This window comes from Cyprinodon variegatus, unplaced genomic scaffold, assembly GCF_000732505.1.
Source record: "Cyprinodon variegatus isolate N-32 unplaced genomic scaffold, C_variegatus-1.0 Scaffold178, whole genome shotgun sequence".
NCBI classification, from domain to species: domain Eukaryota; kingdom Metazoa; phylum Chordata; class Actinopteri; order Cyprinodontiformes; family Cyprinodontidae; genus Cyprinodon; species Cyprinodon variegatus.
In genome coordinates, this window is record NW_015150631.1 from 121745 (window position 1) to 139584 (window position 17840).

Here is a 17840-nt window from a genome sequence, read left to right on the forward strand (position 1 = left end):
GAAGACTATTCACTTCGGCCGCCATCACTGCACACAAGCTAATATATTAGCCGAAACATTCTGTGTAAAGCGACTGACAACAGCGTAAACAACACAAATACCGACGGCATTCCTAGAAGGGGGGTGAATTAACGTTAAATTTCCTGTCCTGGCGCAGAAAGCTGACTAGCAGCTGCCTTTCATGTAGTCTTTAAGTCAACTTAGTAACGAAAGTCGCTCAAGTAATCATGTCCAACCTCAAAGGCGGCACCAAGAAGGACACCAAGATGAGGATACGAGCTTTTCCTGTGAGTATTTTTATACGGATATTGGTTCTGAAAGTTGGCCTTTGAATATTGAAGATATCTGTGCTTGTAGCTGTCAGCTAACTAGCATACCCAAGGAAAAAATAGACGTCATTGTCAGGGGTAAACTACAACTGTATAAACGTATCAACTAATTTACCGGAGCTTTTAATGCGTTTTCTAAAAAAACAAAACAAAAAAACAACGGTTATTGCCTTGAAAATATTGCCGTTATTTGTAATGAGCTTCTTTTTTTTTAGCGTATGTGAAGAAACTTCAAATGTAAGCTAGTTGGCAACAGGCCTGTTAGCTGGCATGAACGTTTGCCAAGTTTCTGTCAGACTGTCAACGGGTATCATTACGTAATAATAACTGCTTAGACTTTTTAGGACTCTGTACATATATGCTTTGTTCATGTGAGTCAATTTATTTGAAGCTAGAAGAGTTTTATTAGGACTAAGGCGTGAGTGTACACGTCTGACCCAAGTTCAGTGCTGAGGTGAGGACAAAATGGGATAATCTATGATAATAGATCCGTTGGTATCATTTTTAGAATATCTGTATTTCAAAACAAGCGATTAAGATATATTTTACTAATACATAGTTGATATTTGGAGCTTAAAAGTCAAGAAACCTGCTCGGATGAGCTTAATTTCTGAGGTAACTTAAATCACCAGACATGTACATTTCGACGATGTACTCATAAATACAAAGATGAGATCTAAAATAACAAAAGTTGTTTTAAATATTACCATAACATTTTAAGCAAGCAATGTTAAATGAATGACCCACCTTTTACAGTGATAACAATAAAGATTAAGGGTTGCAGATGATGATTTTTCTTTTTGTAATCTAGTATTCTTTCAAGTGATATATCAATTATTTTGATGAATAACAGAGTAATTGAATAAAGTAGTGGTACAGCGTACATATGTTATTCTACCTTATTTTATATGTTAGAGAGCCTAATTAATGAAATAGAAAATGGATAAATAATGGCATTCTTTTAATCCACATTTCAATGCTTAAAATGCAATAACATAGCAGGTCTTTAAGGATGCATTAGTGCAAAAAAAAAGAGTTTTAAAAGCTCAGCCCTTTCTGCTTGACTTGATACCAGAACAGAGCCAGCTTCATTTGGATGGACAATGGTTGCTTAGAAGATAAATCCGTTCCACTTGCATATTGCATTCTGGAAAAAAAACAATGTTTAGAAGATTTTTTCTTCACATCAAAAAAGATTGTTGTTATTCAAATATAATGGAACACTTGAAGACTACTCTCTTGTATCTGTAGCGCAAAACAAATGATAAATAACACAAAGTTGCAGAGCAGAGTACTTCTAAAAAGGATTAAAACACTTTTTTCTCTTTACCCATTTAGGTTATATGCTTAAAGTGACTGTGCTCCGTCAAACGTACAGCAAGATAGAGTTGCAGCTAGCAAGTGGATGCATACATTTTTTTTTAGAATGAAACATTTTTCCACAAAACGGGCAAAGTAAACTCCTTTGACAATGGACTCTGCAAACTTCAAATTCATGAAAACAATAAAACCCCTGAGTGAAACATCTGCATGGTTCTAGTTAGTGTAGAGAAGAATCAAAACAAAATTGCCATATATCTGGGAGGGGTTGCAATTTTTATATTTAGCAAAATCGTTCTGTCCTAGCTTAAAGCAGTCCCACACTTATGATGCTTTCTGTCATTTTTCTCAGCATCTTTTTTTGCCCCTTGCCACCTCTTTCAAAATGGATAACTGCATTTATTAATTTTTCAACAGTCTAGGCTACCATTAGCAAACGTGGGGGCGCTTTACAACACAAATAACCACCCAGTCAGAACACTGTTCACTGAATAGTTACGCAGTATTTGATGAAGCCTTGAGGCAGATAATTTGCTTTGAGGAATTTAAGTAATTAAGTTACTTAAATTACTCTAGGAATAGCTTAAAGCTTATAAATATCACACTTAGCTTACAGAAGCAATATCATTAGCTGCTGAAATTAAGCTATTGAAAGCAATTTGCGAGTTCGTTTATTTTTTTAATGACGCTATAAATTTTTACCAGCAGTAGTTGCACATGATTGAAAGAGAGAGAAAGGACACACATCAAAGATCCAGAGATCATGAACGGAATCTATGGCAGATACATTATGAACCATAGTTTCTGTGTATGGGGTGCCGGTACTACCTCTGCATTATGTTACACCACTTATTTTCAAATTTTAATGTAATTTGGATCATGTGTGGGCTTATTAAGCCTATCTTATGTGTCCAAACAGTTGGTTTTTCCTCAAATAGTTGTTTGATTTATTATTTAAATTTGATTTTAAGAAATTTAATTTATTTACCAGACCAAGTCTTTAGTTCTAGGCCTTGGTGTGTTGCTTACATGAATACAACTAAAAGAAGGCCTTGTTTCCTAGATATGACTACAGAAGTATTTGAAAAAGGAAACTGTCATAGCAAATAAAACCCATTTTTTTAAGGCAATACTGCAAGTGATTAAAGCACCAAACACAAGTGACATCTAAAATAATGTGTCTTTCTTTTTGCTTAACTTACAGTTTAAAAGATTTTATCTCCATGCTAAGTTATTAATGGTATTTATGCCCCCCTTTTCACTTTGGTTTAGAGGAATGTACAGCTATCTGCCTGAATAAATTTGGTAGTTGATTTTTGTGATCACAGCATTTTAAAGGTTCACTGTGTACACTGCTATCTCATAACATGTTTACCATTTTTCTGTCATTTGCTTTTTTTTTTTTTTTTTTTGGGCTTCTGTTCAGTTTGCCGAAAATAAGTAAATTATTCTCTAAAAACACATTTGTATTTGGAACCTAAAAATGGCTTTGCAAATGGCTTTGCAAAACTACCTGAACAAAAATGTTCCCTCTTGTAAATAAAAGCTCAGTGTTTCATAGCTGGAAGTAAACAGATAAATTCAGCTGCTTCGCTCCTCCTACTGTAGCTGCCCTCCCTGCAAACCTGTTTTTTCTCAGTTGTTGTCTACAGAAACCTCACTTAATAGAAAGAGAAACTGTCAATCTGGAAGAAGCTATCAGTTTTGGTAGTCAGGCCACTATATGTTTTTAGGTGAAAAGGAAAGAGGATAGTTTTGAAAAACAAATTAAAATCAAGGCTAAATGCTTATATTTTTAACATAACAAGCTGAACTACAACAGTGACCAAGGCACGTTTATTCATATAGCACTGTACAGTAGCGGTACAATTCAAAGTGCTGTGCATAAGGAGGAAAAGAAATGTGAAGAAAAATAATCATTGAAATAAGATAATTATATATAACAACATTGGTTGGAAAAAAATCAAAGAAATGTTACACTTAAAAATAATCTAAGAATGTTTAGAACTCACAGTCAAAGGCCACTCTAAAAAAATATGTTCCTTAAACTTGTCTTAATGCAACTAAGGGTTTCAGTGCTTTTACAGCCTGTTTGTAGTTTATTCCTGGTTAGTAGAGCATAAGAACTAAAAGCTGCTTCTCTATATTTGGTTCTGGGTATATATACACCAACATCAAGTCTGTAAAGTATTTTGGGGCTAAACCATTTAGTGGATTATAGAATAACAGATGTATTTTGAAGTCTATATTCGAATGAACAAGGAGTCAGTGTAGAACCTTCAAAACTGAAGTGATGTGCTCCACTTTGTGTCTTTGTGAGGATGCAGGCAGCAGCATTTCAGATGTGCTGCAGCTGTCTGATCTACTTTTTGGGAAGACAAATTAAGACGCCCTGGCACTAATCAATTCAACTAAAGATGAATTTGTTTTTTAAGGTCCTGCTGAGACATTAGTAATTAAATCCTGGAAACGTTTTTTAGGGAATCAAAACACTGACTTTATTACTTTCTTTATGTGCCTGATTGGCTTGAAACCCAGCCTTTGCTTTTACCTTGAAACTCTTCATGTATAAATTAACTGTTTGTCACATAAAAACCACAGTTTAACTCAGTGGTGTGTCTACCGATAGGCCACATATCATAATTGGTTGATTTACATGAAAAAGATGGACGATCAATGTGTTAGATAGCACCACTTTCAACAGATTGTGGAAAAACTCAAGGAAATAAATTACTTTGGCTCTCAAACAGCATGCAGAGGCATTGATAATTCTGTAAAAAGCTGTGTTTTCTAGTTCCTTGGGTAGTGGTGTTGTCCGCTCACTGTTTGTGCTGAACACAGGGGGATTTTACAGACCATTGATGATCTATCTTTTAGCAACTCCTATAATTTCATCTCACCCTTTTTTAGTCCTTTGAAATTTATCAAAATACAGAACCTCATACTGGTAAACTCATACAGTTCAGGCATTTTGGTTGACATTCCGTGAGCACTATTCTTTCATTACTTTGTGTCCCACAGATGACGATGGATGAGAAATATGTAAATAACATCTGGGACCTTCTAAAGAATGCCATCCAGGAGATCCAAAGGAAGAACAACAGTGGGCTGAGCTTCGAGGAGCTGTACAGGAATGCCTACACAATGGTGCTCCACAAGCACGGAGAGAAGCTCTATACAGGCCTGAGGGAGGTGGTCACAGAACACCTCATCAATAAAGTAAAGTCATTTCTCTTTTTTTTTTTTTTTCCAAAACCGCATCAAAGAATTAAAAAAAAATTATTTTCTTTTATTGGTCCCATTGATGTGTATTGATTTAGTTTGTGTTTTCAGGTGCGAGAAGATGTCCTAAACTCCCTAAATAATAACTTTCTGCAAACACTGAACCAAGCCTGGAACGACCATCAAACTGCAATGGTTATGATCAGAGACATCCTGATGTACATGGTAGATATTCTGTTTTTAAATTATTATTGGACCAAATAATAAGGCTTTGTTTGCATGTTGGTTTGTTTCTTTGAATGGAAAATGGCAGAAGCAATTGTTTTGCAATTGGGTTAGGATTATTTAGGAATTGTAGGCTCCTTGTGATCTTTCCTCTTGCTTTCCTTTCCAATGTGAGAAATTATCAGTAAGGAAAGTGTATCTAAAACACAATTGAAATGATACAGTCTGGTATTAATTGACTAAAGCCTGACATGTAGGCCAGTTTACTAACATTGTCGGTTTAGACTTTTTGCTTGATAACAAGTGGCCTACAAACTCAGACACAACATTATGGGCAGCATAGCACTTTACAAGGCTGTGAAATTGACACAGATGATGGGTATTTGAATGAGTGTTATAATTTTATAGGCTATCATGATGTGATAAATCATTGTAGGCATGTTCAATATTTAATTTTTGATTTTATGTGAATGCATTCTTGTACAGTATAGAGTTAGGAGTTTAGAGTCATTCTGATGGCGGGGTTATATTCAATTAATTTAGAATTAATTTTTTTTCATACCATTAAAGAATATTCTCAGAGAAAGAAAAAAAAAAAAAACAATAAGCCAGCCCTGGGTATTTATGCTATGTTCAGACCATACGTGATAGAGGAGCAGAAGCAGCTAGTTTACTATGGTTGCATCAAGGCGTAGCAGGAGCAGCGCATATGGATTCGTTGAAGCAGCTGAACCAGCACCTCATGAGCCTCTGAGCATCTGAGGCGCTGGAAGCGCTGCTCAAGCAGCAGCTGCTGGAGTTGGAAAAATGTAACGTTTGCTGCTCGACGTACCACCTCAACCAATCAGAGAAGCTTATCTGGGAGCTGGCAGGGAGACAGACAGAACACTGCTGATACAGATCGCTACTGTACAATCACTCCCCTGAAACAGTTTAACGCCTAAATTAACTTGTAAATTAAATGTCGAAACCTGCCAGCAAAATATGTTTGCTTTTATTGTTACATGAAAAACACCTTCCAGCCGCCACAAACAGTAGTGGAAAACCCGAGAGGCGACTGGGCCATGGGGCTGCTTTTGAAAGGGATTTCCAGTGACAGAGCACCGCATGTGTACTGGGGTTTGAGCGGCTCTGACAGCAAAACTATATTTGAAGGCAGGATTGTAATCTTGATGAACTGACTGCACAGATGAAGTTTTCAGACTTTCTCACTTAAAAATATTTGCAAAGCCGTTCTCTGCCATTGAATGCAGGAGTAGCAGAAGCATCTGGACACACTTTATTGGACACGCTTCAGGAGCATCAAGGATGCACTTGAGGCGTGTCAGACCTTAATGTGTACAAGCATCAAAAATGAAGTAGCAGAATTTTTTTGCTGCTTCCATAGCTTGCTGTCTGAAAGTAACATTAAAGTCCATTCTATTGGCCAAATATATTGCCAATATCCACAGAATAAACGCGTCACACTCAAACGAATCTCCTACCAAATATTGCACTCAAACACTCCTTTCTGTTTGCACTATTGTATACATTAAGATGAGATAACTGATTATCCGGGACTGGGTCAAGGTAGTGCCAGCCTTAGCAGACTCTCAGACTTCTCTCCAGAGATACCTCCTCCAGCTCCTCTAGAGAAAGGCTGATGCTTTCTAGGGCCAGCTGAGAGACATAGTTCCTCCAACAGATTCTTGGCCGCCTCTTCCCGTGGGAGGCTGCCAGAACCAAAATTCTGTTCCCCTTGTACAGTGACTAGATGGTCCCTAGTAAATGGCCCCCAACTCTATATTCCCCCTCATAGAGGACCACCAAGGACACGGTCATATGCCCCCGCCAGGTCCAAAAAATGCATGTTAATCTGTGCATTATGAACCTATGAACCTTCAAACACCCTGCAAGGGGTGTATCTCTGGTCCACTGTTCCATGGCCGGGTCAAAAACCATATTGCTCCTCCGGAAGCAGGGGTAGACAATCAGCCAGTCTCTCCTCCTTATAGACCTTCCTGGGGATTCTGATCCTCCTATCACTGAAACATACCCTCCACAGCCCATCCTTTTTTGGAGGAGAACCCCCCCTCCAGTCTTCCAGACCAGGGGTACTGTCCCTGATCACATGCAGTGTTGAAGAGGCTTGTCATCTATTACAGCTTGGCAACATCCGGAGACCTGAGGTAGTTGGGGTGGATCTCATCCATCACCATGGAGTTTTTATTAACCACCTCAGTGCTTCAACCTGGATACTGAACAACTTAGACCCCGAGCACCAAGCTTCTGCTTCCGCCAGGGAAGGCATGTCAGCCAGTTCCCCAAAGTATTTCTTTCATGGTGGATGGTTTGCTAGAATGTCTTTGAGGTCGTCTGACAGTCTTTCTCCATGGTCTTTCCAAGCTCCTCCCACGCCCAAGTTTTTGCCTCTGCAACTGCCCAGGCAGCAACACACTTGGCCTCATGTTACCTGCTCCCTGCCTCAGGAGTCCCACAAGCCAGCCAGTCTCAAATTGACTCCTTCAGCTTGAAAGCAGGCCTTATGGCCTGTGTCCACCAACATGTGCAGGGATTGACAGCGATAACAGGCAGAACAGACCTTATGGCCGCAGGACAGGCAGCCACATCGACAATAGAGGCAAAGAACATTGTCCACTTAGACTTCATGTCCTCAGCCTCCCTGGAATCTAGGACACACACTTCATGAGTAGGAGTTGAATCTATCGCTGAATATGAATATGCTCCACCAGATGTTCCCAGCAGACCCTCACTACTAATTGGGTCTGCTTAGTCTGTCTAGTTTCCTCCTTTTCCAGGGAATCCAACTCACCACCAGGCGGTGATCGATGGACAGCCTTGGATGTCGTGCACTGATGGACATCCTTTTGTCTAAACATGGTGTTTATCATGGACAATCCAGAATCCTAGTTGAGAGCTGGGGGTCTGTTCCTCCAATCACTCCTCTCCAGGTGTAACTGTCCTTTCCCACTGGGGTGTTGAAGCAATTTAAAATGGATTGAATGATTCCCTTTAAAAATAGACTAAAAACATTTGCCTTAATTGTTTTTCAGAAGTAATAAATGTACCTGTATTTCATAATTGTTTGCAACCACAGTTAAGTTGCTCGTGACAGTTTATGCCATACCCTTTTTATATCTAACAAGTGATTAATGCTTAAAGGTGTTTGTCAAGGAAGTAATTTTCCAAATAACTGACTGCAAAGAGTATAGACCATTAGGTATGCAGAGTAATAACATCCTGCCAACATTTTTCCTTCTAAAATGATCAACGTCTTAAGAACCATCTAGACTGGTAAATGTCTCATCCCTCATCAGAAACTATAACAGCAAAGTAAGAACAGTGGTGCAAAGAAATTGAATTTATTTGATATCATGTTTAATAGTTTTAAATCACAATTTGGCAAATTTTACTTGTTTAACTTGACAAGTTTCAGAATTAGAAATCACAGATAAAAGCACTATTTTCTAAACAACAAGACCTCAAAGTTAAATAGATTATGGGCAACTGGTTTTCTAACATGTTAAAAGATTAATTAAATGTACCTGTAAACCATATTTTTAATGTTTTTGGTAATTAGCCCTGAACTGTAGAACATTTTACACATTTGTCATATATGTATAAAAATATGTTTATACCATGAGTCCTGTTTGAAAATGTTTTGGTTTCACATGTTTATTCTTTTTCTCAGCACAAACAAAAACATAAATGAGTTCCTATTAGCAGAGCAGGTGCTGCAGTTGAGTGATGAAAACTTATTACAAAAAGATATAAAAGCGTCAAAAGAAATGTCACATATCAACATTCTACGAAAGAAAAATACTGAGTTCTTGATAAAGGTCATTCAGTCTGATTAGTGCAAATTGAAGGCCAATTTATGCTTCTGACACATAGCCTCTGCAACCGCCACCTTAAAAAAATCTTGACTATGCGTCGGATGGTCAATAACCCGCGCAGACCTCAAGTGGAAGTGGCAGACAAAAAGCACCTGTGATTGGTCCTTGGTATGCCTTTCTGGCTTTGTGGTCGTCCTTCTCTATTCATTGCTGGGGTGCGCCATTTTTAATAACCGAGGAACAACTACAATTGACAACTACGACGAAAGGTTAATCTGTCTTTTTGCCAACTCCATTAACAGAACCTGTTCCTCTTTGATGTCTAGCAACTCTAGATCTATCTCCGTGGCTGTGATATCTCGCAGACACGCCATTGGTGCAGAAGCATACCAGCAAAACTGGTTTGCGACCAGACCCAAGCGACATTTCATGTGTGCGGTTGTGGAAGTCTAATCTACCCTTTAGCCTGCCCCCCAAGAAAAAGAATATCTTGATAAGAAAATTGATGGATAAAGTGATGAGCTTGTCATGATTTCTGCCTAATAAACAAGTACGTTATGTGAGTCTAATGATTTAGGAATGTTTTTTACAGGACCTGGACCCTTTTAAATCAATCCAGTTGTGTTCAAGGGCTTTAAAATAAGCTTAAAATGGGTAATTAAAATATTTCGGACTTTAAAAAACGTGTATCAACAGCAGCTCTGTTGCTCGTTAAATGAGCAGTGTTGGTTAAATCGGGCCAAATTATTGTCGTCTTTTCAAGAATTAAATCTTTCCCTCCTTCTCTTATAGGATAGGGTTTATGTTCAGCAAAACAACGTGGAGAATGTATACAACCTCGGCCTAATCATATTCAAGGACCAGGTGGTGCGCTACGGCTGCATTCGGGACCACCTGCGGCAAACGCTGTTGGACATGATCGCACGGGAAAGAAAGGGGGAGGTTGTGGACAGGTAAACCCCTGTGTTCCTTCACTGGATGAAGGAGGCAGATAATGTTGATGGTTTACAAAGTCTTGTGTAACTCAAAAAACAGACTTAAGTTTTTCTATTTTATTTTATTCTTGTTTCTTTCCAACTATCACCTGCAGGGGTGCCATAAGAAACGCGTGCCAGATGCTGATGATTTTGGGTCTGGACGGTAGATCTGTATATGAGGAGGACTTTGAAGGCCCCTTTTTAGATATGTCAGCTGAATTCTTCCAGGTGAGTCTGTACTTTATGTCTCAATGCAAGTCTATTTTTCCTATCTGCTGCTAAACAGCTCATTAATCTTTTATCTTCTCAGATGGAGAGCCAAAAGTTCCTGGCAGAGAACAGCGCCAGTGTCTACATAAAGAAGGTGGAGGCTAGAATCAATGAGGAGATTGAGCGAGTTATGCACTGCTTAGATAAGTCAACCGAAGAGCCAATTGTTAAGGTAGTGGAAAGGGAGCTTATTTCCAAACATATGAAAACCATTGTGGAAATGGAGAATTCGGGCTTGGTCCATATGCTCAAGAATAGCAAAACAGAAGGTAAATTAATTTAAAGGCTTTCCTTTGATTTAATTCTCATATCGCTCCAAGATTTAAAAAAAACAAACCTCTTTGTCTTTGTTTATGTATTTATTTTCCCTTATGTTGCTCTCAGACCTGGCCTGCATGTACAAGCTGTTCAGTCGAGTGCCAAATGGCCTGAAAACAATGTGCGAGTGTATGAGCTCCTATTTAAGGGAACAAGGAAAAGCTCTCGTGTCAGAAGAGGGAGAGGGCAAGAACCCAGTTGACTACATCCAGGTATACTGATAGTGTCACAAATCTCAAATGACTATTTAATGACTTCACTTTAACATTTTAAGAGACAGAAACTGTTTCATAGATGTCACTTATTCTTTACCTTTTTCTCTAAAGGGTCTGCTAGACTTGAAAACACGATTTGATCATTTTCTCCTCGAGTCCTTCAACAATGACAGACTGTTTAAACAAACCATCGCTGGAGACTTTGAATATTTTCTCAACCTCAACTCCCGCTCCCCTGAGTACCTGTCACTGTTCATAGATGATAAGCTGAAAAAGGGAGTAAAAGGGGTATGTGGCTTTGTAATAAAAACAGTTTTTATTGTTTTCAGACGTGGTTGGTGGAACAATATCTAAATACGCTTGATTTATTTTTAACTAGCTGACAGAACAAGAAGTGGAGTCTATTCTGGACAAGGCAATGGTGTTGTTCAGGTTTATGCAGGAGAAGGACGTCTTTGAAAGATACTACAAGCAGCATCTGGGTCGGCGGCTTCTCAGCAACAAGAGCGTTTCAGACGATTCAGAGAAGAACATGATCTCTAAGCTGAAGGTGAAAGAATCATAAGAGATATACAGGTTCTTTGAAATAAAAACAATTCTAGAGGACTTACACAGATAGGGTTGGAAGATATGGACAAAGCTTTTATCACAGTATATTTCTTAATTTGGTCAATAACATATGGTTCAGATTTTGATGCAGACAATATAAAAGCCTGAGAAAAACTACCAAGAAAGTACACAAAATAACCCAAAACAAACTTCTGAATTTTATCACACAAAGTCCATGAAAGTCCTCAATTATTACATTTTAGAAATTATTGTTTTAATAAATTTTTCTCACAACTATCTTTGGGAGCTACAAGCTAAAGAGATGAAGTGCACATTTAACCAGGTGATCGTCTCTTCTCCTGACATTCCTCAGTCCATGGCCTTTCCCCGCATTTCAGTTTGTAATCCCATCCTTTATTTTGATGCGATTGACTGTCACGTGTATTCATTGTCGTTTTTATTATCTACTAGTATTTTTTCATTTCCAAAGAAAGGGTGTTTGCTATTTATCTGCTCTACACAATGATACATGAGTCTGTAATAAGTATGTATAATTTAACTTTGATGATAACCTAGTTCAGTGGAATGTACCTGTAGCTGTTTTCTTAGGATTAGTGATCTTCTATTTTAAATACATCTCCAACTTTTTATTTATGTATGTTTTGCAGTTTAAGCTAACTGTTCTCCTGGTTTCTCCCTTTCAGACCGAATGTGGCTGTCAGTTCACCTCTAAACTGGAAGGAATGTTTCGAGACATGAGCATCTCAAACACTACCATGGATGAGTTCAGGCAATACATACAGAGCATATCGGTAGGATATTATAAACGCAGTTTGGTCACCTTCCTTAAGTGTTAATTTTGCTTTAAAACATATTGAGTTAGTCTCTGTTTTTTGCTCTTTAATTGAAAGTAAAAAAATACATTGTTTTTTTGTTGTTCTGTGTTGTCTGAAGATGATTGTGAAGGAAACTGAAAGGTTTTATGCATTAATTTCAGGCTTCTTTAAGTGGTGTAGACCTAACAGTAAGAGTCCTGACCACAGGCTACTGGCCAACACAGTCTGCCACACCTAAATGCACCATCCCGCCTGCTCCTAGAGACGCATATGAAGTCTTCAGAAGGTAAGACGACCTTTGAAAGATATTACTGTTTATGGTTTGTTTGGACAGCTTCTGAGGAAAATCCTGTGTGCCTTTATTGAACAGGTTTTACCTTGCTAAGCACAGTGGAAGGCAGCTCACACTACAACACCACATGGGTGGAGCAGACCTAAATGCAACTTTCTATGGAGCTATTAAAAAGGTACTCTAAATGAATAAGCAGCTAGTTGTATTTTTCAAATATAAAATGGTGGAATTATGGATGCTAGATTTAGATTCCTTTGTTTTTATTTCTATTGTGTGTTTCGCTGCTTTCTTTGCAGGAGGATGGTTCTGAGGTGGGTGTCGGTGGAGCACAGGTAACCGGAACTAACACCAGAAAGCACATCCTGCAGGTCTCCACCTTCCAGATGACCATCCTCATGCTCTTCAATAACAGGGAAAAGTCCACTTTTGAGGTGAGAATACCATGCTCCCCCTTCTCTGTTTTCTAAATGCCACTAACCACAACAATGTGATCACCTTAAAGCCTGAACAAACTGGAAACTATTTAGTATCAGTCTAATAGAAAATCAGATCTTATGAGGTCATGGCTGACTTTGAAAATGCATCAATAAAGAAAACAAATTCAAATATGACTGAAGGGGAAATTTAAAAATGTATTACAAACGTTAACAGACTTCTTAACCCTGTATACCCTGGTTAGTGTTTGTTTGACATTTTTATCTCATCTCGTTTAGGTCAAATGTTTCCTCAGGGCTTATAGAAACAGGTTTCTCAGCATACATGAGTTGTTGTGTCATAGAAACATATTATTTAGCAGTTATACGGCAGTTGCCAATGGGTAAGCCAACATAATTAATTTACATTAGCTGTAAAATTTTAAAATACAGAATCTGTTAACCCTTATCTAAATTCTTCACGGTTGTGATACGCCAATGTGCTTTTATTAAAACAAAATATTTGCATTTACGCAGGTTTAGATTGACAAAGTAGTGGTCATATTTAACAATAATGATTTTAAAGACACCAAGCTGCAAAACTTAAAGAATAAACAGAAAATATAAAGAAAAATATAAAGAATATCTGGATGCACATGGTGCTCACTGTTAAGGAAATAAGTTCATGGTGATAATTTTAAGGGAAATCATTTGAAAATTTTGCAAGCTCTTTGTTTTTAGGCATCTATGAACACATTAATGGAGTTTATAAATTATAATTTTTCCCTATCCTATTTCAATGTTATGACTTTTAATTGTATATTTAAGTATGACAAGTCTTAACATACAGGTTTTGGGCTCAGTGCCCACATTTAGATATTTATCTTTACATATGTAAAATATGAAATTACATAAATGAAATTACAGTGTTAATTTCATTGCTTGATTTTACTGGCATAGAAATTTGCCCTGATCAGAATTTAATGCTCCATATTCGTTAAGTAATGTAATTTTTCCTCTGCTCTATAATACTATCTTAAATGTTTGTAGCAACAGTCCCATAGACGTATAGTTGTTATACCCTGTTACAATATGGATATATGTCTTCTCAATCTAAATATGACTGTCCATGATACGGCGGCTTGTGATATGTGGAGAATTTTAAAACCCAGAATGTATTTTTAGAAAGGAATAGTTTTGAATTCAGTTTATGTAGCTATTATTATTAATGTTTTAAGATTGATGTAGAGGTGTAATAATAATGTAATAATAAATAATAATGGATTTGTTAAGGTCTTCTCAAAGTTTTGTCATAAGAATATATATTATAAAATGATTAAAGATGCCAGTTTAGTTTTAATGTAATTGTTGTTCTCTGTTACATATTTGAACATATGTTGCAATGAATAAAAATCATTAGGATTTGGATAACCCAAGGTTGGCATCTCTCAGCCCACAAGCGGCTTGTGCTCTCCTCTGTATGAATTGAAGAGAAAAAAAAACTTAAGCCAAACTTTACAAAAACCTCTGAGCTCAGCTTTCACTGCGTCACCTATGTAAAACCCATTCCACTCCATGTTATTTTTTCTGTTCTTTTTTTAAAATGTAATTTCCATTAAAATCCTTTACTTACTGCTACTCAGGTAGGCCATTAAAAGGGGTGCTGCTTTATATATAGTAGCTGGCGCCACTCTGCTTACTTTACATCTAAAATGCCTGTGGCACAGTGGGTAGCACTGTTGCCCTGCAGCCCGAAGATTCAGGGGTTCTCTCTGGGGGACTCCGGCTTCCTCCCACAGTCCAAAAACATGTATGTTAGGTTAATTGGCTTCTCTAAATTCTACTTAGGTGTCAGTGTGTGCGTGAATGGTTGTGCATCTCTGTGTTGCCCTGCAACAGACTGCTGACCTGTCCAGGGTGTCGCCCGCCTCCCGACCATGAGTGGACTAATTGGGAGAAAATGTCTGACCCTGTCAAATTAGGGACATTGTTTACATTTTTCTAATTCTAGATCTACTAACACTACTTGTATTAGGAGCCTTTCCATATGCATTGCAGCCACTGTGACAGAAAATCAAAATGGCATCATAGCTTTTAGAATCTGACACAGGCAGTGAGACCCGGCCTTTTGATGGAGATGGCACACAGCTTACTGCAAGGAACAGTGTTCAGGATTTGCTCTCTAGTTGATCTGTGGGTTGATCTATTTACAACAAATGGCAATCCATTGTGCAATTTTACACTTTCCATCAGGAGCAATAATGGCATTTTCAGGACGTTGACCAATAGAAGCTCTTCGATTACATCCACCTACAGCCAACATTGACTTCTCGTGAACAAGAAGTTTTTATTGCCCTTTGTTTTTTCTTCATCTGTCTACTTTGATCTGATGATTACCATTTTAGAGGAGCTGCAGCAGACTGGAAATTTAATGACTCACCTGGTTAGCCATCAGTGTGTCTATTTCCTTATGGGAACCTGTCTCCTTCTCTGTTTTTTAAAAGCTTTAATAATTCACTATGAACTCCTGCTGATATGCATTTAATTAAATGTCTATATTTGAATTTGTTTAGTATTTTTATAGCTTTTCTTTTTACAGGGTGTTTGTATCCTTATAGAAATGAATACATTGTTAAACAAGTTTTTGAATCTGAATTGTATATTTTTTATGATAAAACCTTTTGTCCTGTTTTTATAGGAGATTCAACAGGAGACTGATATACCAGAGAGAGAGCTGGTGCGGGCGCTGCAGTCCTTAGCCTGTGGCAAGCCCACACAGAGAGTTCTAACGAAAGAGCCAAAGTCAAAAGAGATCGAAAATGGCCATGTTTTCACAGTCAATGACCAGTTTACCTCCAAGCTGCACAGAGTCAAAATCCAGACAGGTGAATTAAATTTATTTGTTAACTTTTTTTAATGCAATTTTGACAAACCTTCCACTACCATTAAACTCGGAATATAAACTTCTTTTTTAAGATAAAAGCTTGTCTTTTATTTATAAATAAAAAACCAATGGGATTAGTATGTTTCATGTTTGTTTGTATAAACAAGTTTTTTTTGTCTATGATTCAATTTACAGTTGCTGCTAAACAAGGGGAGTCAGATCCTGAAAGAAAAGAGACACGGCAGAAAGTCGATGATGACAGAAAGCATGAGATCGAGGCAGCAATTGTCCGCATCATGAAATCCAGGAAGAAGATGCAGCACAATGTCCTGGTAGCAGAGGTAAACGGAGAGCTTAGAAATTCTCCTTTTAAGCTTTTCATTTAAATTAAATCAAAAACGGTGTTATTATTTCTCCATTTGAGCACTTGGATATACCTGGATCCATTTATTGAGCACATTGATGACAATGAGGTAGAGGAGTCCCCATTGATGGGACTGTTACTGTAGCTAAAAACAGTCTTTTGCTCTCAAAGCGACCCAAATTCAAGTTAATCTCACTAGTTCTGTTCTGACTCATCTCATACAGTTCCTGCTTCTATCTTAGTCATTCTCATATAACTTCCCACTGTGTAAAACCTATTCAGTTCATAGACAATCTCATTGAAAATAACATTTTTAAGAACATTTTTTATTTCTGTCTTCAGGTGACCCAGCAGCTTCGAGCAAGGTTCCTCCCCAGTCCTGTGGTAATCAAAAAGCGCATTGAAGGACTGATAGAAAGAGAATACTTGGCACGGACGCCAGAGGATCGTAAAGTGTACACCTATGTGGCATAGAGAGGAAACCTGAGGAGAAGAGATTGGAACGTTTTCCGTGGACTGTTGTTGCGTATGGACTGTAAGCTTCTTTTACAGAGAATGACTGGAAACCTGATTCATTGACTCCTGCAAAAAAAAAAAGCAGTAAGCTCCTCTTGTACATGGGACGTAAAAACTTGGGATAGAGAAAAAAAAGGAATCAGATGTTCTAGATTTCTTTTCAAATCGGGCCCGGTCTTCCTATTCCCAGTGAGTTTTTACATGGAGGGATCCAGCTTCAAGATTTTCACTGTTTTACCCTGGTAGAGTTCAAAACTTGCAATGAATCCCGTGGGAAAATGTGAATGCACCACATTATTTTTTTTTTGTTTTGTTTTGTTTCAGTACTGTATGAAACTAATAAAATTATTCAAACAAAAAAATGTGGACTGTTACAAAATAAATTAATACTGTTGCTTTGTCATAGAATTACATTGCTTATCTTCTATATTTGAATTTCTGGAATTAAAATTCTCCGTCTTGGTCTTGAATTCACAAGATGTAATTTAAGTATTTTTCAAGTATTCGATATAAATTTTTCTCATGTTGTAAAGCTTGTATTTCGATGCCAGAAGTGACGCATAAGAGAATATTCAATTATATGTAAAGGGTTTAATGAGGCAGCCTAATTTACGTCTTCATTCAGTGTCAAACAGTGTGGCATTCACTGTCTGATCTTCCTCCACAAGGTACCTTTTTAAAAAAAAAAAAAAAAAAACAGCTCATTAGTTTTAATTCCACCAATAAAGGTACTACTAACTGATGCTCCAATAAAATCCCAAAACAAATTATTCCAGGTTGAAATGTATCCAATTACTCCTGAAACCCATTTTAAATATTTGTAATCAAACAGCTATTCTCTCAAAACTGAGCCTAATTCATTTATACAAAAAATGGAAGATTTCTTGATTTTTTTTTTTTTTTTTATATGAATGTTGCCATCCAATCAAAATGCAGGACATACTCCAGTTTTACTATTTTGATTTGCTAGTGCTTCCATAAGCATCTGGATTTTTTTTTGCAGTTTTGTTCTAAGAAACGTAGGCTATAGGACATGATTTAGTTGATCTTACCATTTTGTAATATCAACTTTTTCAAAAAAAAGGGAGTGAAATAGGCTGATGGTATAAGGGTTTGCAAAACCATTGTTTTCCATTCTTAAATGTGTTTGGGAATATATGCCAGGGGTTTTAAAATCCCTGTAACTCCTGGATTCTTGGGCCTTATTGCTTTAGTATTCAACTCCATAAGACCTGTTATGCTTTTTAGCCAAAATGTTTTGTCAAAAACATTTC

At 37.4% G+C, this 17840-nt stretch overlaps 1 protein-coding gene across 1 annotated transcript; it reads left to right on the forward strand.

Annotated features, from left to right (window-relative positions):
- Positions 1–3: 3 nt before the first annotated feature.
- On the forward strand, positions 4–16937 carry LOC107087296 (cullin-3-like). The gene is made up of 16 exons (XM_015378803.1): positions 4–287; positions 4671–4868; positions 4983–5096; positions 9725–9885; positions 10023–10137; positions 10220–10448; positions 10564–10709; positions 10824–11000; positions 11092–11262; positions 11966–12073; positions 12259–12383; positions 12468–12564; positions 12686–12820; positions 15501–15687; positions 15882–16027; positions 16393–16937. Exons 1-16 carry the CDS (start codon positions 228–230, stop codon positions 16522–16524), a joined length of 2301 nt encoding a protein of 766 aa, XP_015234289.1. The 5' UTR covers positions 4–227; the 3' UTR covers positions 16525–16937.
- The last annotated feature ends 903 nt before the right edge of the window (positions 16938–17840 follow it).